This window comes from Salvelinus fontinalis, chromosome 7 (assembly GCF_029448725.1).
Source record: "Salvelinus fontinalis isolate EN_2023a chromosome 7, ASM2944872v1, whole genome shotgun sequence".
In the NCBI taxonomy this organism is placed as follows: Eukaryota; Metazoa; Chordata; class Actinopteri; order Salmoniformes; family Salmonidae; genus Salvelinus; species Salvelinus fontinalis.
In genome coordinates, this window is record NC_074671.1 from 46,229,832 (window position 1) to 46,255,049 (window position 25,218).

Genomic DNA, 25,218 nt, shown 5'->3' on the forward strand with positions numbered 1-25,218 from the left:
ATAGTAGAGAATTATTTATTTCAACTTTTATTTCTTTCATCACATTCCCAGTGGGTCAGAAGTTTACATACACTCAATTAGTATTTGGTAGCATTGCCTTTAAATTGTTTAACTTGGGTCAAACGTTTCAGTTAGTCTTCCACAAGCTTCCCACAATAAGTTGGGTGAATTTTGGCCCATTCCTCCTCACAGAGCTGGTGTAACTGAGTCAGGTTTGTAGGCCTCCTTGCTCGCACACACTTTTTCAGTTCTGCCCACACATTTTCTATAGGATTGAGGTGAGGGCTTTGTGATGGCCACTCCAATACCTTGACTTTGTTGTCCTTAAGCCATTTTGCCACAACTTTGGGAGTATGCTTCTGCTCATTGTTCATTTGGAAGACCCATTTGCGACCAAGCTTTAACTTCCTGACTGATGTCTTGCAATGATGCTTCAATATATCCACATAGATGGCATCATGAGAATGAAAATTATTTTGTGAAGTGCACCAGTCCCTCCTGCAGCAAAGCACCCCCACAACATGATGCTGCCACCCCCGTGCTTCACGGTTGGGATGGTGTTCTTCGGATTGCAAGCCTCCCCCTTTTTCCTCCAAACATAACGATGGTCATTATGGCCAAACAGTTCTATTTTTGTTTCATCAGACCAGAGGACATTTCTCCAAAAAGTACAATCTTTGTCCCCATGTGCAGTTGCAAACCGTAGTCTGGCTTTTTTATGGCGCTTTTGGAGCAGTGGCTTCTTCCTTGCTGAGTGGCCTTTCAGGTTATATCGATATAGGACTCGTTTTACTGTGGATATAGATACTTTTGTACCGGTTTCCTCCAGCATCTTCCCAAGGTCCTTTGCTGTTGTTCTGGGATTGATTTGCACTTTTTGCACCAAAGTACGTTCATCTCTAGGAGACAGGCTGCGTGGTCCCATGGTGTTTATACTTGCGTACTATTGTTTGTACAGATGCACGTGGTACCTTAAGGCGTCTGGAATTGCTCCCAAGGATGAACCAGACTTGTGGCGCTCTACAATTATTTTTCTGAGGTCTTGGCTGATTTCTTTTGATTTTCCCATGATGTCAAGCAAAGAGGCACTGAGTTTGAAGGTAAGCCTTGAAATACATCCACAGGTACACCTCCAATTGACTCAAATGATGTCAATAAGCCTATCAGAAGCTTCTAAAGCCATTCCATAATTTTCTGGAATTTTCCAAGCTGTTTAAAAGGCACAGTCAACTTAGTGTATGTAAACTTCTGACCCACCGGAATTGTGATACAGTGAAATATAAGTTAAATAATCTGTCTGTAAACAATTGTTGGAAAAATGACTTGTGTCATGCACAAAGTCGCTGTCCTAACCAACTCGCCAAAACTATAGTTCGTTAACAAGAAATTTGTGGAGTGGTTGAAAAACGAGTTTTAATGACTCCGACCTCAGTGTTTGCAAACTTCCAACTTCAACTGTACATACAAGTGAATTTGTCCCCAAAATGGAGGGGACTATGTACAAAAGGTGCTGTAATTTAGAAACGGTTCGCCTGATGAGGATGAAAACACTCAAATTAAAGCTGACAGTCTGCACTTTAACCTCATAGTCATTGTTTGATTTCAAATCCAAGAAACAATGCTTCGCTGTCCCAATAATTATGGAGGGGACTATGTGTTACACAGGGTGTGTACGTACCTGCAGCTGCTGCTGGAGGTGGGTGATCTCAGCGATGCGGATCTCGCGGGTCTTGTTGGTGCTCTCGATCTCATGCCGCTGGGCAGACAGGCGGAAGCGGATGTCCTGCAGCTTGCCCTCTAGCTGGCTCCTCTTGTCGTTCTGGGGAGGGAGAAACTAATTATCATACCTTGTCTTTTCTTCAAAATAACAAAGTAAAGACATCCTGGGACTACAGTTATGATGTTGTGTGTCCTTGTCTTTACCAGTGCCTCCAGCTCAAACTCCAGGGTCTTCTTGCGGGCTTTGAGCAGGACAATGTTCTCCTGCTCTCGGTTCCTCTGGGTCAGCAGCTCCTGCCGGCGGTTCCTCTCCCACTCCAACTGACGCTGGCGCTCCAGCTCCCGCTTCGCCGCCTAGCCAGAGGGAATGTTATACTGTATACGCAGAAATAGTGCAGAGCCAGCTGTGGTCGAGTGGTAACACTTCCAGATCTATGCACATATTCAAGTTCCTGCCGGAGACCTGGGTTCAATGGCCGTTTCCACCCTTTTCTCTACACTTGTCTCCCCCTCTGTCAATAAAGCAATACAATAAGAAACGAGAGTGAATTTATCATCTTAAAAATACAACATAGTAGTAGAATGGTTAATATAAACATACACTGCATTGGTTCCTGTGTTCTTCACTTTCCCCTTACATCTCCCCTCTCAACCTCCTCCCTCTGCCTCTCCAGCTCCCTCTCTTTATACATCATCACTGTCCTCCTTAACCCTCTTTTCCACCTCCTCCCCTCACCTCTCTCCTCTCGATCTCCTTGCGTCTCTCCTCCTCGCGCTGCCTCTCCATTTCCCTCTGCTTCTCTAACTGCTTCTCTAGCTCCTGCTGCCGCCGCCTCTCCTGCTCGAGCCGCTCGCGCTCCTTCCTCTCCTGCTCCTCGCGCTCCAGCGCTGCCAGACGCTCTTGCTCCTTGCGCTGCAGCTCAAGCAGGGCCTGTCGACGCTTCTCCAGCTCCAGGTTGCCCCGCTCAAAGTTCTCCCGCTTCCTGTCCTCGAAAGTCACTTTGGGGAGGGAGACAGAGATAGAGGGGTCAGAGAGAGAAATGGGGGACATATTTTGCCCGGTTGCCTAATTTTCAGTGGCATTTCTTGGAAAATTGGGGCCATTTTTTATATACTCGTTTATATTTATAAAGGAGCTTTTTGCTGTGTGTTTAAAGGGATTGGTACATATATATTTTGGACTTTAAAATTAATGATACATAGCCATAGATTGTAGAAGAAAATGCTTGTGAGCTTAGTTCAACTGCACCTGAACCCAAAATAGGAGCTCGTTTTGCTCCATTGTTCGTTAACAACGTAACTGTAAACAAACACCGTATAGCTTCAGATCTATCATTCCGATCCCACGGATGGTTAGTCATTGCATCCATAGCTCTGTCTATGAATTTAAGAGTGGTTACATTTCTCCAGCTTCTGTTTCTCGCTCTCCTGCTCCTCTTCGGCCTCCTCTTGGACCCGCTGGTCAGTGGAGTGCAGGCTGGTGACAGACACCCCGCTACCACTACGCACCCTCCTGGAGATGGACAACATCAGACCACTCAGTCAGAGCAGCTCACTAACCTACAGCACCTCATATGGGGCATGGATGGGCAGGACCAGGAGTTTTTCCTGACCGTGTGACTTGACCAGGAAAAACTCCTAATGGGATCAATATAGACTGATTAATAGTTAAAACTTTGACCCAGATATAAAAATAGGACTCAGAGTTTTTCCTGGTCAGGTCACGGAAAACCCCCTGGCCGAGGTGTGGGGCAATAAGATCAATAAAGACAAGACTTCCTAAGGTAAATGCCGGTATCAATGCATACTCTGCAGACAGAGGTAGAGCTAAGGGGCATTCTCAGACACAGAGGGAGCAGTGGATTGTACCTAAAGGTGGGGGGGATGAAGTCCGGGGGCAGGATAGGGGGCAGGGGCAGGCCGGACATGGCCATGTCAATCAGGTGCATGGCCAGGATGAACTCCTCAGCCGTCAGCTTGCCGTCCTGGTCGATGTCCGACAGGTTCCTATAGAAAAACAGGGAGAGGGGGAGAGAGAAAGAGAAAGACGTGGCATGTTACTGCCAGCCATGTACTTCCTGTCCTGTGCCTAGCAGAGTGGAGGAAGGTGAAACAAGTGTCGTTTAGGAGCACCCTGACAACTGATCCGAAACCAGTTTTTGCTTTCACCCTCCTAAACACCAACTGATATTAGTTTTGCCATCTGATGGTTAAGCTGATCCTAGATCTGTGCCTAAAGGTAACTTCTACCCAGACACAGCAGAGAGAAGCAATAGTCAGAGAACAGAGAGCAGCAATGTGTGAACATATAGGAATTAGTGGTCAAGTATCCTAAGTATTGGCTCCGCTCCCATCTCTTACCATATGGACGCAAGCGAGGTCTGGGGCAAGCTGGATTGCATCAGGATGGTTCTTGCTTGGGGTCCTGAAAGACGAGGATAAAAACATGAGCTCTTTTGAGAAACCGCTGATGTGGATTGGATAAACCGCAATGAGTATTGTTGACAGACAAGGTCTTACCAGTGAGGTGGCCGCTCATCATCTTGTCGTGGCTGTTGAAGAGCTGCCGGTACTTTAGCCTGGAAGAGCTGGGAACAGCCCAGTCAATAGGGGGCTGGGGGGGCACAGGAGCGCTAAAACGAGAGGGGGGAGACTTATCTTATTAAAAGCGTCTTTTGTATGTTTGTTTGTATCTATTCTTAGTTTTTTTTTATAGTACTGCTGTGTTACATGTTGTGTGTTTTTGCTGTGCTGTCTATGCATGAGCTAGTTGGAAAATGCCTTTAAGACAAAGACAAATTTCAATTTGAACCCTTTACACTCGTACCCGTATACGGGTTGAAAATGGCAGATTTGGACACTGATAAGCACCTAAATTGTTTATCTGAACTGCCTTGTGAAAGCCTAACACTGTAAGATCATATTTTATAACTTAGTTAGTCATGTCGGCAATAGAACAAGCTTCCAGCGTTGCCCTCCTGACCCAGATTGCAATTTATAAATTGTCTGTTTTTGGATTGCTTAAACAACTAATTGTTTGATTGTAGGGACGCAGGGCTGTTCCAAACAAGTGTGCTTGCTCTAGTTCCTCAACGGCACAGCTAGGAGAGATAAAAAAACAAACACCTTATAGTTGAAGACTCTTCTTTGAGTCATAAAAGTGTATTGAAATAACTTAGGAACTGTGCACACTTCGGAGAGGTGTATGTGGCCACTTGGAAACACCAGTTAGTCTTCTCACGAAAAAACCCTTCAAAATGTCTTATGTTGCACCTACCCCACATTTAACAAGAATATTCTTATCATGTTACTGAATGTATCCAGAGTATTTTCAGATTTCGTTATCAACAAATGCAACGAAAGGTACAGTAGATGTAAAATGCACAGAAAATCAGTGTAATGTTTGGACTGAGTCTCGTGTGTGTGTACTCAACTTTGGTCTAATAATTTACCCATAATCTCCAAACGATTCCCTTTCAATTGCTACCATGCTTATGTATATGATTTTCACATTTATTCTGTAAGAAACATTTCAACTTATCCCTATAGGCCAACTCCCGCAAGTGTAAAGGGTTAACTTCTGAAAAATGTACAATAAACTTTGAAACTCGAACATTAAGTTATTTTTAAGTCATGTTAGAAAGCAAAGCAGTCTGGACAGAATAATTGCTCTTCAACTGACGACACGGGACGTAGCCTGTGCATCTCTCGTTTTAACAGAGGGATCTCATCGCTAAGTGATGGCTTTTTAATGAGCTAGCCTGTTGTGTGTTCAAAAATAATACAATTGATCAAATTAGAGGATGCAGCAGTCTAAGCACAAACACAGCTACATTTGTCCCTTTGAGTTTGGGCCCAGCGAGCAGGGGCCATTCTTCCAAGTGGGTGACATGTGACTCACCTAGAAGTCTCAAAAGACTGGCCCTGCAGCTTGGCACCGGGGCGGTTGAAAGAAGAGCTTTTGTTGAGCGTGGTGGCTGAGAGACAGAGACGGAGAGATAAAAAATATATATACATATATATAAAAAAAGGGAAATCGCAACAAAAAAAGGAACTTATTAATGAGGTAAAGAAAGGATTAAATCAACAAAGTGAGATGCTCTGAAACGTTGCCAGAGGGCTTCACTGTCATTCACTAGAACCTCACTTTGAATATTCAGTGACGTGTCTAACGACAATTCTGATTGGGCCATACCTTGGTGGGAGAAGCCCGTCATTGGCGTGCCGTTGGCCATGGGGGGTACAGACGGGGGCACCGACGACACCAGAGGGGGGGACATACCCACCCCTGGCATAGGGGGCATGGGTAATGGAGGGACTGCTGGGAGGCCTGGCATTACCCCTAAACCATGCATTCCTGCAGGATAGAATGAATTAAGGTATGTCAGACAAACGTAAGACAACAGACCATCATTCATTTTCTATTGACAAGCCTATTATTTTAACACAGTGTTCATTATTATTATTTTCCCCACTCATTCAAAGCCGAGGAGAATACAAGCACCGAGTTCTAACTGATTCACTTGAATATTAACAACAGTCTGGCAGCGCACAGCAATATGCCCTGGTTGTCAGGGGGAGCAACAGTATATTGACCCAGAGCGTTGCCTGTTCAAATACCAGAAACGGCACATTATGGTTGTGCTTTGAGATAGCAGGTAGTCAAGTAGTTAAAGGTTTTACATTTCCCCAGTGAAACATTTAGCTATGTACATAGATGGGGCAGATGATATGGCAAAGTTGGCTTCGAGCACTCTAAAGTCCATTTAGTTAATGGGGACTGTAACATGGGTGTATCTCATAGCCTAGTGGCACAATCTCCTAGTCTCTTGTACATCACCTGCACTGATCTGAAAGAACAAGTGGACAGGTTAAAGCAAATATGTACTTTTTTTGTTGTTGCATCCACCACACTGCTTTTACCTATCCTGCTGTACAGATCACTACAGATGGAGGAAAGGAAGCCCCTTTAGACTATTGAGAAGCATCCTGCCCCCGTCTAGTCCCTTACCGAAGGGTGCGGTGGGTGGCGGGGGCAGGGTGAGGGGCGGCTGCTTCATGGAGGGGGGCAGAGAGGGGGGCAGGGGGTGACCCTGCAGCTTGAGCTTGATCAGCTTCATGGCGATGGAGAACTCGTGCATGTCCATCTTCCCATCATTGTTCATATCGGCCAGGGCCCTGAGAGAGAGCAAGAGAGGGAGAAAGTAAAGATACGATCACATTATGCTGATTATTCTCATTGTTGTTGTGAATCTCTGCTTTACCAATATGTCCGTGTGGATGGCATGCCAATAAAGCAATTGAAGAGCGAGAGAGAGAGAGAGGGGGATGAGAGAAAGAGGGGGAGAGAGAGAAAGAGTGAGTAAAAGTGGAGTGGAAGACAGAGGGAGGAGATTGACAAAAACAAGAGAAAGGCAAACAGAAAGAGACAGCAGTGGTTGACATTAACAGTGGATTGAGTTGAGAATGGGAGAGATGGAGTGAGAGGAGTCACTCACCATATCTGTGCCAGGATGGGAGGGGGCAGCCCTGACTGCAGGAAGAAATTCCTGGCCTGGTCACCTACGGACAATGAGAAGGGAAAATAATATTATAATAGTGTTGAGTCTGTTGTACACCATTATGGATATATCTATTCAAACACACAGAGAGAAAGAGGCCAGTTGGTTCCTCTTTCAAGAGGAATCAAATGCAAATTTCAATTTGAACAAATCATACTTTTTGAGAAGTATGAAATGACTGCGGCTTGCGAAAGACTTGTTGCTGAAGTAGCCGAGTGAAACAAGCACTTACACTTCTCTAAAAGGGTGTCGGGGTTGTGCAAGGTTATGTTGAAAATCAAAACACCAATGCAATGATATCAGATGATCATATGAGTGAGTGTGAGTGACTGAAATGTCCTTTCTGACAGTGAGATGAGTAGAGAATGAAGTTGCTTGCTACTGTGTGGGCTGTAGGGAATGAAAAGGCCCGCCCTAGCCTCAGTCCACCAAGCTTCATTACCCCTTCACCTTTGACCTGGTACTGTGTGTGTGTGTGTGTGTGTGTGTATAATATAAGAGAAAGTCCTTATGAAGTGATCTTCTGCTATCTTCAAGTAACTGCTGCCTGACATGATGCTGTACTGTACCGCTATTTCCCTTTGTTTGTCCATCCCCTCCCCTGCTGTGAGTGAAGCTGACCTGTGATGTAGCCAGCTGGTGAGGGGGCCAGGCTGACAAACTGCTGGTCATGTTTGGCTCGCTCGTCCAGAGAGATCACCCAGGCGTCCAGGCCCCCTGAGAGAGAAAGATCAGTTGAAGCTCTCGCCTGGCCTGTGTGAGTGTGTGTGTGTGTGTGTGGGGGGGGCTCAGTTAAGTCTCCGTATAGTCATGGAACACAGCATTAAGGTGAGTCATGGGAGGGGGAGAGAGAGTAAATTAAGTGGTGGTTGGTGATCTGAGGTTTACACCATACACCATGGCTGCATCCCAAATGCTACCCCATTTTCTATATAGTGCACAATGCAGGGCAGGGGTATACGACTCTTACCCTACGAGGTACGGAGCCTGCTGGTCTTCTGTTCTAACTGATAATTAATTGCACCCACCTGGTGTCTCAGTCTAAATCAGTCCCTGATGATTAAAGGGGACCACTGCTAAAATGCAGTGGAAATGGCTTTGCGGTTCAGAGTTGATTTTGAGGAATGTGGCATTAGGGATGCAGCCCACGCAGTCCAGCAGGCAGGCTGCCACCTCCTGGGAGTAATAACTTGATAGTGACCCTTCCTTTGTGCCGAAGTTACAGTACAACTCTCATTAATCCATGTGTAGAGGGAGATCAGGACACACACACACACACACAGGCATACATTTCACTCACACATACAAGCTTGTGACACAAACAAACACACACACATACACGGTGTGCCAGGCAGACGGCTGTCAATCTGGTTGGGTGGCACTCACCTCCGAAGGGCGTGGGAAACTGAGCCATTGTTCAGTCGGTCAGTCAACTGCAGCCGCAAGCTGCAAACACCTGAAAGACAAGACAGGAAGGGCAACAACATTTAGTCTACAGTGTCTATATCCTCGCTCTTCTCCTCACGCTTCTCCTCCAACTCCCAAAAGACAGAAGCTCCCCTCAAAAGGAAATCAAAGCCGTTTCATGTTCTATGCCTTTTTCTATTCCTTTCATCAGGGGAGGGCAGGCCAGGCTGCAAGCTGTTAACAGACAGGTAAACATTTTGCAATAGAGACTTGTAATAACCTGTTTGGTAATAGGTAGATAGGCCTAAACGCGCATCACTTGACTGTAAAGTACAGTGAGTCAGTCAGTAGTGTTGCACTGACAGACAAATGATTGTCATGGGTGCATCCCAAAAAGGCACCCTATTCCCTTTATAGTGCATTGATACTGGTCAAAGGTAGTGCACTAGAAAAGGGAATAGGGTGCCATTTGAGACGCAACAATTATGTACAGGTGGATTGTCATCTGGTTAACAACACTGAATCGAGGCTAGTAACACTGAAACATGCCCCAGCTGTTCCGGACGACTGTGTGATCACGCTCTCCGTAGCCGATGTGAGTAAGACCTTTAAACAGGTCAACATTCACAACCTCTACCTGACCCATCCTGTAATGTTTCATGCAGAACGCTAAGGTAACCCGTCTAAATGGACTATCGCCCCTTAGCACTCACATCTGTAGCCATGAAATGATTTGAAAGGCATGTCATGGCTCACATCAATGCCATCATCCCAGACACCGTGGACCAACTCTAATTTGCATACCACCCCAAATACATCCACAGATGACGCAATTGCTATTGCATTCCACACTGCCATTTCCCATCTGGACAAAAGGAACACCTTTGTGAGAATGCTGTTCATTGACTACAGCTCAGCATTCAACACCACAGAAGCCCTCCAAGCTCATCACGAAGCTAAGGACCCTGGGACTAAACACCTCCCTCATCAACTGGACCCTGGACACACACGACTCAAACACCATCATTAAGTTTGCCGAAAACACAGTGGTAGGACAGATCACTGACAACAATGATACAGGGCTGCAGATAGCCTAGCAGTAAAGAGTGTTGGGCCAGTAACCTTAAGGTTGTCAGTTCAAATCCCAGAGCCAACTAGGTGAAAAATCTGCCGATGTGCCCTTGAGCAAGTCGCTCAAACCTAATTGTTCCTGTAAGTCGCTCTGGCTAAGTTTCTGCTAAATAAATAAAATTAAAATTAAATATATTGCCTATGGGGAGGTGGTAAGAGACCTGGAAGTGTGGTGCCAGGACAACAACCTCAACGTAAGCAAAACAAAAGGAATTGATCGCGGACAACAGAAAACGGAGTGCCGAGCACACCCCCATTCACATCTCCATGGCTGTAGTGGAGCAGGTTGAGAGCATCAAGTTCTTCAGTGTACAGGATGCATCACCGCTTGGTATGAAACTGCTTGGCATCTGGCTGTAAGGCACTACAAAGGGTAGTGTGTAAGTCCCAGTACATCACTGGGGCCGAGCTCCCTGCCATCGAAGACCTCTATACCAGGCGGTGTCTCTGCTACCGCACAGCAAGTGGTGCCGATGCACCAAATCAACTTTTATTCGTCACATGCTCTGAACAACAGGTGTAGATTTTACCGTGAATTGCTTACTTAGAAGCCCTTAACCAACCATATAGCTCAAGAAATAGAGTTACGAAATTATTTACAAAATAAAAATATACAACAATAACGGGGCTTTATACAGGGGGTCCCGGTACCAAGTCAATGTGCAGGGGTACAGGTTAGTTGAGGTCATTTGTAAATTGACTATGCATTGATAATTGACAGCAATTAGCAGCAGTGTAAAAACAAAGGTTGGGTCAATGTAAATATGCTGGTTGGCCATTTGATTAATTGTTCAGCAGTCTTATGGCTCGGGGTAGAAGCTGTTAAGGAGCCTGAACAGCTTCTACCCCCGAGCCATAAAACTGCTAAATAGATAACCAATAGCTACACTGAATATCTGCATTGACCCTTTTTGCACTAACTATTTTGACTCATCACATGCGCTGCTGTTACTGTTTATTATCTATCCTGTTACCTAGTCACTTTATCCCTATATCTACATATGTACACTTCAATTACCTCGTACCCCTGCACATTGGGTACCAGTACCGAGTCAGTCTATATAGCCAAGTTATCATTACTCGTGTTATTTTTTTATGTTTCTATTATTTCTCTTTTTTCACTGGTTTGTTGGGAAGGGCCCGTGTGTAAGCATTTCACTGTTAGTCTACACCTGTTGTTTTCGAAGCATGTGACAAATAACATTTGATTTGACAGAACTCTGGCCTTAAATGGCCTAGCTACATCCTGGGGTGGGTGTCACATGAGGGGAGGATGGGGAACAGAGGGGCCCTCTTCATGTTTCTATAAAGTGAATGAATGACATACAGAGGGAGGGAGAGGGAAGGGAGGAGAGGCCAATGTTATATCCCAGCTGTGTAAACGTCATGGTGAGAGAGGACGGCCATAGCCTGAGTATCAGTAAAACAAAGACATGGGGGAAGGGAGCAGCACCCCACAAGGCGTTTTAATCAGAGCCAGACCCCCCCCAGCGCAGGGGGAGCTCTAGGCTGAAACATTTCAACGACACAGACGCAACACTGTAAATTTCTCTCTGTTCATAAAAAAGTCATTTTCTATGACATTCCCATACTAGGCAGTTTCGGTTTGGTAAAAAAAAAGAGAAAAAAGCTTGTTCGTGTGCGTTAATTACAGAAGTGACTGTTTCTGGAACTTTGAAGGGTTCCGTTTCGTAAGATGAAAGCCAGGCCAGCAGTGCACTGACGCTGCTGCCAGCTTCTCTTTCTGTCCTCCAGGCAGAAAGGCTTGAGTCAACACAAAGAGCAGACAGAGCAGAGCAGATTACCATGCTGTTCCACAGCGATTCACCATCCTACACTTCATTCACATCGCATCTCCCTGGAGAGGCGCACAAGAGCCTCATCACACACGCTCATCATACACACGCGCCTTACACTTACTGACTCACAGACACGCACGCCTCACACATACCAAGCAAATGAGGGAGGGGGTAGGAAAGGCTGTTTTGTCCCTCTGACCTAGTTTCTCCCTCTAACTTATCTAACTTGGATTGTCGTTGGTGGTGATGAGCGTTTCCGTGACCCAGGGTCTTGAAAAGGACAGTTCAGAGAGAGGCATAGGATAGGCGGAATCCCAAATGGCACCCTATTCCCTTTATAGTGCACAACTTTTGACCAGGGCGCATACGGCTATGGTCAAGGTAGTGCACTACATTAGGAATAGGGCACTTTTGGGATGCAGCCACACAGACAGACAGGGAAGGTTAGAGAAGGATTCTATGGAATTATCAGTTTGCTTGGTGTTGTTCCAGCTAGACAGGACCGGGGCTCTGATGTCACTGGTCTGGGACGGGAAGGTGGATTTATCCGCATAATCTGATCACTTAGCATGCTCCTGTTGTGGCGGAACGCCTCTTATAAGACAGACAGGCTAGACGCCTAGGGCTGGGGCTAGTTGACAAGTGCACCGCCGCACATGATGTCATAGCAGAGGTATGCAGTCTGGGGGAGGGCATGGCCCAATGCAGGGTCAGAAGTTGAAACCCTGTGACAGACAGCAAGCAGACACAAAGACGGCACACAGATGATTGGGAGAATTGTTCTTGGAAACTTGCGGCTGTAGTCAACTAGCTACGTAGCCTATTCCGCAGAAGACAAGATAGGCCTATATATTGCATTTTTGAAGGACATCACATGGAGTTGGATATTTGCAAAGGCCTACCTGTGATTTGGCTGGAGGAATGGGAGGAAGGAATATACATGCATAATGATCTACATCAGTATAAAATGAATTTTTTGTATTCTTGACTTCTGAACGTTCCTGTGAATAAACCTTTTTGGCTATTATAGCTGGGCCTCCGTCTGTTTCATTCGACCAGGATCTTACAAATTCTTATTTGCAGACTGAGTAATATAATTAAATTGGGTTATGTAACTTGAGAACATCATTCTCTTATCAATTGGGGAGTTATCCAGGAGGATCCTCTTGATGGGGCTGTCCATATCGGCAGACTGTAATATGGACATTTCTTGGAGACTCCTTCCCCTCCAGGAGACTGTCAAACATGATGACAACATCGCCCAACGGGTGTTGCTGGGCAGCTTCAATGTGGTGCTCTTATTCTTATTCTCACTTTGCTTGGTGAGGTAGATTGCTGCTCTAACTTGATGACCCTTCACATACCTAACCATTTCCTTGGCTCTCTTGTAGAGTGTATCCATTGTTTTCAGTGCCATGATGTCCTTGAGGAGCTCAAAGAATGAGCAACACTGCCAATGTGTGTGACTTGAGGGTAGGACTCCTCCACTTTAGACCAAGCAGCCGTCATGTTCGCAGCATTGTCTGTCACCAGTGCAACTACCTTCTGTGGTCCAAGGTTATTGCTGACTGCCTTCAGCTCATCTGCAATGTAGAGACCAGTGTGTCTGATGTCCCTTGTGTCTGCTCTTTTAGAATACTGGTTGAGATGATGTAGTTCATTATTCCTTACCCACGAACATTCGACCACCCATCAGAGATGATTGCAATACAGTCTGCTTTCTCTATGATTTGCTTGACCTTCACTTGAACTCTGTTGAACTCTGCATCCATCAAATTAGTAGATAAAGCATGTCTGGTTGGAGGGGTGTATGCTGGGCAAAGAACATTCAGAAATCTCTTCCAATACACATTGCCTGTGAGCATCAAGAGGTGAACCAGTTGTATACACAGCTTGAGCAAGACATTCATCAGCATTTCTCTGACTATGTTCCTCCATTGAGTCAAAAAAACGTCTGATTACAGGAGGACCATGAGCTGTTGCTATCGATACGGTGTCTGATTCATCATTTTCACCTCAAATAGAAGTAGAGGGATTTTTGTCAGAGGTTGCTTGTTGAGAGCGCTGAGGGAACTTTATACACTTGGCCAGATGATTCTGCATCTTTGTTGCATTCTTCACATATGATTTGACACAGTATTTGCAAATGTACACAGCTTTTCCTTCTACATCAGCTGCAGTGAAATGTCTCCACACATCAGATAATGCCCGTGGCATTTTCCTGTAAAGATTTTTAAAAATCAGAAATAAATAAATACAATTCCAGGTACAGATAAATAGATTCAACAACTTCTTTGTAGGATAAATATTTTAAAATGAAACATGTATGGAAACAGGTGAATTAACACTCCTCAAGCAAGCTAAAACCCACATGGTAGCAAAAACTAACTATCAGAAATTGTTCACAAGTTTGAAATGATTTAAAGCACACTTTGCTGTAGGCTACTATTTACTAGATAAAAAAACTCATGTCATGAAATATATTCACTCCACCCACTATTGTAATCAAAACTTACGAGAAAGCTTGTAGTCCTTGGCTCAGACAGTGTAGTAGTGTGGGCTCAATAGCATCTAATTTGTATGCAAGATCTTGAGAATCAGCTGTACATGTGATGTAAGAGTGCACCGACTGCACATGTGATGGAAGAATACACTGTGCATGCAGAGGGTTGCAATTCCATTTAATTGGGGATAGTTTAACCAAAATATTCCACAAGACCTAGAATTTACTTATGTGTATCCCACAAAAAAGGTTCACTGTTATAAGCTAATTTAAGCAAAATTAACTTCCCACGGAAAATTTCCAGAAAATTATTCTGGAAATGTACCGTAAAGTTTCCAACCCTTTGCAACCCTATGTGGAACTGGAAGTTGATGTGTTTTTGTTCTCCGCCTTAAGTGGGGCATGGGGTGACGGGACAGTGTGAGGGGTAATAATAGACCCCACTTCACGTCCCTCACCCTCACCATCCTCGCCTAGACACACTCTGGTGTGAAAGTCTTGTGCCGCTACTGTTATCACATTCTTGCCTGTAATGTTGACGTCAAAAGCAGTGCCACACTGGAGGACAAAAGTGGCTAAGTAGAGGGACTGTCATCCTATTAGGGCTAGGCCCTAAAAATTGTCAAAGAATCAAGCCACCCAAGTTATAGACTGTTCTATCTGCTCCTGAACGGTAAGAGGTACCGAAGCGGCATGCCTGGGACCAAAAGGCTTCTTAACAGCTTCTACCCCAAAGCCATAAGACTGCTGAACAGTTCATGAAATGGCTAACTGGACTATTTGCATTGACCGCCTTATTTTATTCTAATTTATTATATGTTTTTGCTCCGACTCTCTTGCACAGGCTCCATGTACACTCACTGGACTAACCACATACCCACACACATGCATATTGACTCCACACAAAACACACACATATTGACACTACACACATACATACATTCCTTCACATCCGCTGCTGCTGCATGGTCACTTAACCCCTACCTACATGTACATATTACCTCAATTACCTCATACCCCTGCACATTAACTCGGTACCGGGACCCCTTTAATATAGCCTCGTTATTGTTTTAATTGTTTTACCATTTTGACATTTTTCTAACTTTTTCTTTACTCTGCATTGTTGGTTAGGGGCTTGTAAGTAAGCATTTTACTCTAAGGTCTACACTTGTTGTATTTGGCGCATGTGACAAAATCTGATTTGATATGGCCTAAATATTAGGGCCGAGACCCCTCCAGTAACGCGATCCTCATTAATATCATGGCAAGGAAACAAAACGGATTTACCTTATTTAGAAAAACAGCCCTAATGTTGGAAGCAAACATCATGTTGTCATTCAGAGTCACATTTATTTATTTTCCAAGCTATAGCCCACAATATTTGACATAAAACAGGTTTTAAAAAGGACCAAATAGGTGGCCTACTTTGTGTTTTCATTTCGCTGTGGAAAAAATATTGCGGTCACAACCCTACTAGTTAAAGTGAACAGCACCAAGTGGGGCTGACTAATGGCACAGGAGTGTTTTTTCAGGATCAAAAAGAGGCTTAGGTGGTGGGCGTGGCAGGGGACGTGGCAATGCCAAATTGTAGTGATGGAGTTTAAAACACATTTTAATGAACCGCTACAGAACTAAATAAATATGGTACCTGATGATAAGAATTGATTTTGATGTATGTATAGATTGCAAGACTGTCTTTCACTGTGTTTTTGACACTCAAATGGATGACAATACTAAAAATCTATGGTGGACTGCATTGTGAACAATAAGATTTGGAAGACAAAATGTATTTTGACTATAAAACTTGTCCACTCAAACAATTTTCAAACAAATCAAAACGGAATTAAAAATAATTCTAAACGCTGGACTCCAAAAAACAAGTTGACCTACAAAACCTTCCATGGACACTTAAATTATGTAAATCATGTTAAGTAGCTGAATAATGAAGCCATTTATTGATGTGAAAACAGATGTAATCATATGAATTAAATCTATTATGTTTGTCAAATTATATATATATATATATTTTTTTAAATAAAGATTATTTTACACACACACAAAAAAAAAAAACTTACTGGCGCTGTCGGCACGGATTAATTTGAGAAAACGATAGAAGCCCCCCATCTTTTTTTATTTATTTAGCAATTTTAGCATTCAAGCAAATTTCTTGCAGTTCTAGGAATTTTTCCATGAAACTGAGAGAAAATGTTGCAGTTTTAAAGCAAATTCCCAGGGATTCTACATATTCTAGCCATGGAGCTGAGAAAACTTTGCCATTTTAAAGATAATGCATATAATTGCAGGAATATATGCCATGGCTAATGCTGTGTTCTTGTGCTCAAACTTAATAACAAAATCAATACTTCATAGTTTGGAAATGTTCAGTTTGGACTTAGAAACCCTTGGGTGTGCTGCCTATGTCAGAAAAATCCCTGCACAGGTGGGGAGGCTGTTTAAGTCATCAAGTGACTTTTATAGTGTCCTTGAGCTGCTCAGAAGAATACTAATAGCAGCAAAAAAAGAATTGTGAAAAATCCAAACAAAAAAAGTATAGGAGAAAAAGCTAGCAAAACACAGACGTACGAAGTGATTCAAGTCGCACAGACACAGGCCCATTTGGATCGATTGAAGAAAAGAATAAAAAGAGGTGTCACTCTTCCTAGAGCTGGCCGCCCGGTCAAACTGAGCAATCGGGGGAGAAGGGCCTTGGTCCGGGAGGTGACCAAGAAACCGATGGTCACTGACAGAGCTCTAGAGTTCCTCTGTGGAGATGGGAGAACCTTTGAGAAGGACAACCATCTCTGCAGCACTCCACCAATCAGGCCTTTATGCTAGAGCGGCCAGATGGAAGCCACTCCTCAGTAAAAGGTACGACAGCCCGCTTTGAGTTTGCCAAAAGGCACCTAAAGGACTCTCCAATCTCTCCAAGATTGAACTCTTTGGCCTGAATGCCAAGCGTCATGTCTGGAGGAGACCTGGCACCATCCCTACAGTGAAGCATGTTGGCGCCAGCATCATGCTGTGAGGATGTTTTTCAGCAGCAGGGACTGTGAGACTAGTCAGGATCAAGGCAAAGATGAACGGAGCAAAGTACAGAGAGATCCTTGATGAAAACCTACTCCAGAGCACTCAGGACCTCAGACTGGGGTGAAGGTTCACCTTCCAACAGGACAACGACCCTAAGCACACAGCCAACACAACGCGGGAGTGGCTTCGGGACACTATCTGAATGTCTTTGAGTGACCCAGCCAGTGCCCGGACTTCAACCCCATCAAACATCTCTGGAGAGCCTTAAAATAGCTGTGCAGCGACAACCAACACTGACAGAGCTTGAAAGGATCTGCAGAGAAGAATGGGAGAAACTCCCCAAATACAGGTGTCCCAAGCTTGTAGCGTCAAACCCAAGAAGACTCGAGGCTGTAATTGCTGATAAAAGGTGCTTCAACAAAGTACTGAGTAAAGGTTCTGAATGCTTATTTAAAAGGTTATTTTTCAGTTAAAAAAACATATATAAATGAGCAAAAATGTCATTATGGGGTATTGTGTGTAGATTGAGGGGGTGGGAAAAAATGTATACATTTTAGAATAAGGCTTTAACGTAACAAAATGTGGCAAGTCAAGGGGTCTGATTACTTTCCGAATGCACTGTACAACAGAGGTGAGAACTGTGCAACACACAGTTATTTCCACCATCTCCAAGAGAGATCCAAACTGCATGCAGACAGTATTTGAGGGAATCCTACTTCCAACTGCAGCACCAACATCAGAATTATCACTCATCAAACTAACATGACCTTGGATAAAAGGGAGTTGGTGTTTAAGAAACCATCAGACAACTATCTAACTATCAGATGGCGTGTCAATCTCTGGCCCACAGATCCTGCAGTGAATGCTGTGCAACCAATTGGCAGTCTGGTGACCAAAGGGCAGCTCTGGTTCACTGGTCAAGGGTCAAAAGGTTGAGGTGGGGAACGGGCCACTGGGGTAGCAACAGCATTGCCTGCTTCTTTGAAACATATGTAGCTGTAACCTATATCATGTTGCTTTGGCAGTATAATTAAATATGCACTGCAGTTGACTGTGTGGATTGCTGGTGGGTAGATTTAATGTGACACTTTCCTGTCGAGGACCTGAAACGCCATGCTCCAGCCAATGTCAAGTCAAGGTTGCCCTGTAGCTGAGCAACCATGGGGCGATAGATAGGAGCGCTGCAGTATCTGCAACTGTGCAGCCAAAGCTCTCTCACATGCATGCACACACACACACACACACAACACAAGCCCGCTGCCTGTCAGTCAGCCCATAAGCCCCGATGCAGATCAACTCAGTCGAAGGTTAATGTAAAAACGCAGAAACGATTAGGAGGTTTGGTGGGCCATTTTCCCTGCGCTAAGATAAGTCTGGAATTCCCTCTGCAATAACCACACCATGTTCAGTCCTTAGGGGAAAATTCCCAGTTCAAAAGCCAAGTCAATACTATGTGTATTGTGAATCTACCTACCGTCAACAAGATTGCATTTCTTACCAGGCAGGGCAATTTTCTGTGTTTTCTTGCCATGACTCTATTGTAGGGCTCGGCGATTTGGCCAAATTATCATATCAGTTTTTTCTTTCTCGGTATGACAGTATTTTATGTTTAGAAATTTGCTTTATGAGTAGTACGTGCCCCCCGGGTGGCAGCATACATTCTAAGTGATTTCAATGGGTCTCACCATTCTGAATGTTTTATACTATTCATATCAACCCAAAAAATCAAAAACGTATTTTCACCAATTGTTGCAATTGTAATTTGACTTGCGATTTAGATCAACAAACTTGGGTGAACATTTGGAATCATGGAAATAGAATGTTTATTCTAATTCTATATTTAGAATATAACAGTGGAGGACAACTCATAACAATGTCTGCAATGGAGTAAATGAAATGATATCAAACATGTTTGATGCCATTCCAGCCATTATACTCCATCCCAGACATTATTATGAGCCGTCCTCCCGTGGAATATAAATATTAGTGGGCACTTTAAATACAGTGTTGTTTGATATGACAACAAATGAAAATGTCAGGGAGGAGTTGTTGTGACAGGGTAGGAACCAAAGTGTTGGTCAGTGTTTCCTAGAAGACCCTATAATTTTTGGCTACATTAAATGTTTCTTTATGTTGGTAACATATTCATGCTTCTCCTAATCCTCTTTCATTTAGAAGATACTGTTGCACAAACAACACGCTGATTTAGGCATACCCCATCACTGGTATCAGGCTGTATAGCTAGCTACGTTTGCTCTGACTCAGTACATTTAATAGCTAGCCAGCTAACTAGTGATTAGCATTAGCGGCTAACATGATTAAGCTAAAACATGCTAAGGAAAAACAAACTAGCTGTTTGCAGATGTAAGAAAAAGAAACTAAGTGTCATTTTATAACGCTTGTGGATTTATATTAAGAAGCAAAGTGAAAACATCGGGTGGGGATAGGTCTGTGTGAAAAACGGAGTGGAGAGGGATGACTCAAGTTCTTTAAAAAAAAATTATTTAACTAGGCAAGTCAGTTAAGAACAAATTCTTATTTACAATGACGGCCTACCGTCGTAGTGGTTTAAACTATAAAAATGGATGTTACACAAGGCATATCACATTTAACAAATCAAATATTCAAATACCGTTATAGAAGGTAAAGTAAAAACCCCAAATGGTCCATGCATCAATACTGGTATATAGTCAAATACAGTATACCGCCCAGCCGTATTCTATGGTATTGAATAAAGCTGATAGAGAAAAACCCGAAGCCCCATTTGAGAGGGAGATGCAAGTACAGCAAAGCAGTTCCTCCCAGCCTTTGCTGCTAAGACGCCAAAGCATGCTAATTCAGTTATTTGGTTAACACTAATCATTGGCGCCAGAGCAGCACAGTGGGTCTCCTACAAGTCAGCCAAAACTCAGCAGGCTATAGCACTGGAAAGTGAAACTGTGGTGGCAAAAGGCACTCTAAGCTATGGCCTTGTGACCAAAATCAAAGCATGTCACTTCCTTCATGCCCCTCAAATCAAGATAAGTTGGGTTAGGGTGTCATTGACAGCAACAAAGTTCAATGCACATTAATAATTTATATGATCTTTCTTGACAGCCAAGCTGGCATGGCTTCTAGAGTCAGACAGTGGACCTTGGTTTAGGTTGGGCTATTGGGCTATTGGGTGTGTGTGTGTGTGTGTGTGTGTGTGTGTGTGTGTGTGTGTGTGTGTGTGTGTGTGTGTGTGGGGGGCAATGCCAAGCATGGCTGTTAAAAACCACTCGCTCTCTCTTTCTCTGCAGGTCTCCCTCTGACAAACACACACACACAAATGCATGCTAGTGGCATGGCGAGATGTCAGACAGAAATATCCTAGAGTAGACACGCGTTTGAGGGATATTAATTTCATTAGCTAAACAAAAGAAGCAAAATAATCCAACCTGTGCAAGACTAACGATGTCAGGGCAAGGGCACAACCCAGCTTTTGTCAATAGCTAACTAGCAAGTTAGATATGCTCTCTGGCAAAAAAAACATGACGTAAAGGTAATGGCGGACTGAACGAAGTTATGTAGAGCACCTCAAGATAAAACGTAATATTCAATATGGGCAAAATAGACTAAAATATTAGTACTACATAATCTGGTGGGTGATAACCTTCAATCTGGATAATAACACAAAACAAGTCTTAAGACTAGAGACATTTATCGACAAATATTACGAAAACAAGCAACACGCAAACATGACGGAAAGTAAGACAGGGGAACCGATTTCAAAACGGAAACGTGACACTTCTACAGACAGACAATTTAATATTTTCACCACCGGGAATGGTAAAGGTCGAAACCGATCTGTTAAAATCAATAAATGACAAACTGGGTATACTTGAATTAGTTAGTAAGGATATAAAAGAGTTGAAGGCAAGCCTCGAGATGAGTGATGAAAAAGCTGCGACATTGGAGAAGGAAACACACAAGCTAAAAGGGACAGTCAATAAGATTGAAACCGAAATGAATGAAATTAAAAGGAGAACACCGTTCTGAGGGAAGCCTTTCTGAGGAAAATTGGCATGAATGATCAGTTTCCAAAGGAAATTGCAGAACGGCGTAAAGTTCTGTATCCAATTTTCAAAGAAAATAGATTAAAAGTTTAACGAGTAGCTCTCGTCGTTGATAAACTATATATTGATAACCAGTTGTTCAGAGACAAAGACTACTCCATGATTATTTTAAAAATTACCAAGTTCTCATAGATGAGGAAAATAAACACAATTCTAGCCCGGTTATGGATTGTAAACAATAAAATAAAAAATGTAGCTTTTCTATATATCTTCACATATAACTAATTGAACACACAAGCACTAATTCAACATAGTGAAGATAAAAACTAAGTAAACAGAAGGCACAGTATATGTGGATGGTGTGGTGTGTGTTTATTTTTATTTGTTAGGTTTGGAAAGTTGAGTGAGTGAGTAATGAAATGGTTGCATATCCCAGAGCCAATGTATTGCTGTGAGCCGGGGTATGAGGGCTTTCAATGTTGTTCAGATGATGGATATACTTTTATAATGAATCATACATCTTATTTATTTATTGTCCTATCATGGTGGAACAGTTTTAAAATAAATGATACATTTATTGTATTATTGTCCTATCATGGGGAATTACATTTTTTAAAGAAATTATATCTAATTATTTATTTATGATCCTATTTTAATGGTACGGTCCATGACCCTATACCCTAGAGACCCACCAGAATGACCCAGATACTAAGGAGAAGTCCCTAACTGTTTTATGTGCCTGCTGTAAGCGGTCTGCAGCCAAAATAAGGTCAGAGACCAAGAGCAGCACTGCCCCCTCAAGATTCTGAGCCTGCTTGGCAGGGTTGGTACTGCAAAGCCAAAGCCCCCTAAAGGGAGAGCATACTACACAAGGAAATTCTCAAAGCTGCTAATGAGAACCTTGACGACCTTGTACCTAGCCAGTGGGGTGACCCCACCCAGGCAGTGGCAGTGCTGGCAACACTAGCTGCAGTAAACCATGGGGAGGGGGGTCACACTCGGACATTCAGAGAGGGGGTACCATATTGTGACCCTGGTGGCACAAAATCAAAGTCGGACTGCATGGAGATGCTTGGGAATATGGTCAATACGGGTAACCATATTGTGGGTGTTTCAAGGAAAAGGTGTACATCTGACCTCCATCATCTAGGATGTGACAATGGTAAATAAAATCTCTCAATTTTTGCCCATTTTTTGCACGGTCTTGCAGGCCTTCTCATGCAGCTGCAACTGTTGTAAATCAAGACCTATCTTGAGTTGGGCTCTGGGTTGGTGCAATTGTTGAAAGTGAGCTTATGGTTGTGCGGGGGTAAGGGTTGAGTGTGTGTGGGTGTATGTGTGTATCCCACAACTGTTGCGAAGGAGTAAAATATGTTAGGGACAATAGAGGATGATCCACAGCTATATATAATATAAATTGAGGTGAGGGCGATGGAAATGCATTTGATCTACTTCAATTCGGTAAATGGCACTGTGTGCTCTTTTCAAAGGATGGATCCCAGTTGGTTCAGGGTTATGGGAGACAGGAGGTCGAGGGTGGTCTGCCGGGCATTGGGATGACAACCCAACTCAGGATGAGGAGGACTTTTAGCGGGTGGAATAGTAGAAATGCAAATATCATGGAACAGCTATATAGACACTCAATCATCATGTTACTTTTTAAATGGTACATTTACAAACATATATTTTGATAAAAATAATTGAAAGTTGTGTCTCATTATGGTAAGTGGTGAAATAAGTATAGCCAGTTACAATTGTAACGGCCAAGCAGATAATAAGAAAAGACGATCAGTATTTACCTGGCTAAAAGAGAAGGAATATAATATCTATTGTTTACAGGAAACCCATTCAACAGTTTTAGATGAAGTTTTGTGGAAAAATTATATATATATATATTTCTCCCATGGGCAAAGAAATTCAAAAGGGGTGATGGTTTTAATTAACAATAATTTTGATCCAAATGTGCAAATTGTCCAAACAGATCCTCAAGTTATATGGATTATTTTAAATATATTATTGGACAATAAACAGATATGGCTTATTAACCTATACGGTCCGAATAATGATGATGCAAGCTTCTTTGAAAATATATATAAGAATTTATCAACTCTACAAGCAACACTAGAATCTATTATTATGGTGGGAGATTTTAATACGGTCTTAAATACCTCTATGGACCGGAAAGGAAATCACACTACAAACTATCACCCTCAGGCACTTAAGGAAATCATGAATGTCATGGATATATTGGAATTAGTGGATATATGGAGACTTAAATACCCTGACCTTGTGAGAAATACATGGCGGAGGCTTAATCAAGCTAGTCGTCTTGACTACTTTCTTATGCCATTCTCTCTGGCACCAAAAGTTTTAAAAGGTGTTGATGGTGGACAGAATGCGGTTGGATCATCACATAATTGGCATATATATTAGGATATTGGAAATTTAATCAAAGCCTACTAGATGATAAATTGTTTAGAACTAGGACAGAAGAATTTATAACTGACTTTTTCCAGACATAACATAGGTACAGCAGATCCCCGTATTGTATGGGACACTTTTAAGTGTGCCTTTAGAGGCCATGCAATTCAGTACTCATCTATAAAACAAAAGCAATTTAGATCAAAAGAGTCCATATTAACAAAGGAAATTGAAGGACTAACAGTACAGTTAGATAACAATAAAAACGGTACCATAGAGGCACAGAATAAGTTAGAGGAAAAACAAAAAGAAATGGAGGAACTTATTCAAGAAAGATCCAGTGTAATATATTATAAAAATAAAGCGAACTGTATGGAATATGGGGAAAAATGCACCAAATTCTTTATCAATCTTCAATATAGAAATGCTACCAAAAAACATGCATGATTCACCAAATTATATTTTGAAAGAGGAAGTAAAGTACTTTAAGAATATGTTTTCGTTTCAGGCTCCTCCATCTCCACTAACTGAAACTAATTGTATGGATTTTTCCCCTAATAATAATAATAATAATGTAAAATTAACATCTGTACAGAAAGACTCATGTGAAGGCCAAATTACAGAGGAGGAACTGCTTGATGCAATCGGGGCCTTTAAGGATGGAAAAACTCCAGGGCTGGATGGCATACCAGTGGAAGTATACAAAACTTTTTTTGATATACTCAAAGGACCATTATTAGCTTGTTTTAACCACACCTATATAAATGGTAGATTATCAGACACGCAACAAGAAGGTCTGATATCATTATTACTGAAACAGGACCCAAGTGGTATATATAAAGATCCAGTCCATTTAAAAAAATTGGAGACCTCTTACACTTCAGTGTTGTGATGCAATAATCCTAGCAAAATGCTTGGCGCATAGAATTTAAAAAGTATTGTCAGATATTATTCATCCTAATCAGACAGGTGTTTTACATGGACTATACATTGGAGATAATATAAGACAAGTACGGGAAACAATAGAATACTATGAAATATCGGGGAAACCAGGCCTAGTTTTCATAGCTGATTTTGAAAAGGCTTTTGATAAAGTACGACTGGAGTTTATATATAAATGCCGAGAATATTTCAATTTTGGGGAATCTCTTATAAAATGGGTTAAAGTTATGTATAGTAACCCTAGGTGTAAAATAGTAAATAATGGCTACATCTCAGAAAGTTTTAAACTATCTAGAGGAGGAAAACAAGGTTGTCCACTATCGGCATATCTATTTATTATTGCCATCGAAATGTTAGCTGTTAAGATTAGATCAAACAATAATATTAAGGGATTAGAAATCCGTGGCATAAAAACTAAGGCGTCATTGTAGGCTGATGATTCATGTTTTCTTTTAAAACCACAATTAGAGTCTCTCCACGGCCTCATAGAGGATCTAGATACTTTTGCTATCCTCTCTGGAGTAAAACCAAATTATGATAAATGTACCATTTTACGTATTGGATCACAATTTTTTTTTCGCATTATACATTACCATGTAGTTTACCAATTAAATGGTATGACGGAGATGTGGACATACTCGGTATACAAATCCCAAAAGAAAATGATCTCA

General features: G+C 42.6%; 1 protein-coding gene across 6 annotated transcripts in view; it reads right to left on the reverse strand.

The window, feature by feature from the left end:
• LOC129859531 (intersectin-1-like) overlaps window positions 1-25,218 on the reverse strand; it is a 60,637-nt gene that overhangs the window by 32,759 nt on the left and 2,660 nt on the right. For all 6 annotated transcript variants that reach the window (XM_055929399.1, XM_055929397.1, XM_055929396.1 and 3 more), the window contains exons 2-14: window positions 8,667-8,736; window positions 7,902-7,997; window positions 7,218-7,281; window positions 6,731-6,897; window positions 5,915-6,076; window positions 5,621-5,696; window positions 4,240-4,352; window positions 4,081-4,144; window positions 3,589-3,726; window positions 3,120-3,232; window positions 2,456-2,718; window positions 1,924-2,073; window positions 1,679-1,819 (exon numbers count right to left, since the gene is read on the reverse strand). In XM_055929399.1, the coding sequence (XP_055785374.1) occupies window positions 1,679-1,819; window positions 1,924-2,073; window positions 2,456-2,718; window positions 3,120-3,232; window positions 3,589-3,726; window positions 4,081-4,144; window positions 4,240-4,352; window positions 5,621-5,696; window positions 5,915-6,076; window positions 6,731-6,897; window positions 7,218-7,281; window positions 7,902-7,997; window positions 8,667-8,694 (1,575 nt within the window). In that variant the 5' untranslated portion in view covers window positions 8,695-8,736. The remainder of the gene's footprint in view (window positions 1-1,678; window positions 1,820-1,923; window positions 2,074-2,455; window positions 2,719-3,119; window positions 3,233-3,588; window positions 3,727-4,080; window positions 4,145-4,239; window positions 4,353-5,620; window positions 5,697-5,914; window positions 6,077-6,730; window positions 6,898-7,217; window positions 7,282-7,901; window positions 7,998-8,666; window positions 8,737-25,218) is intronic.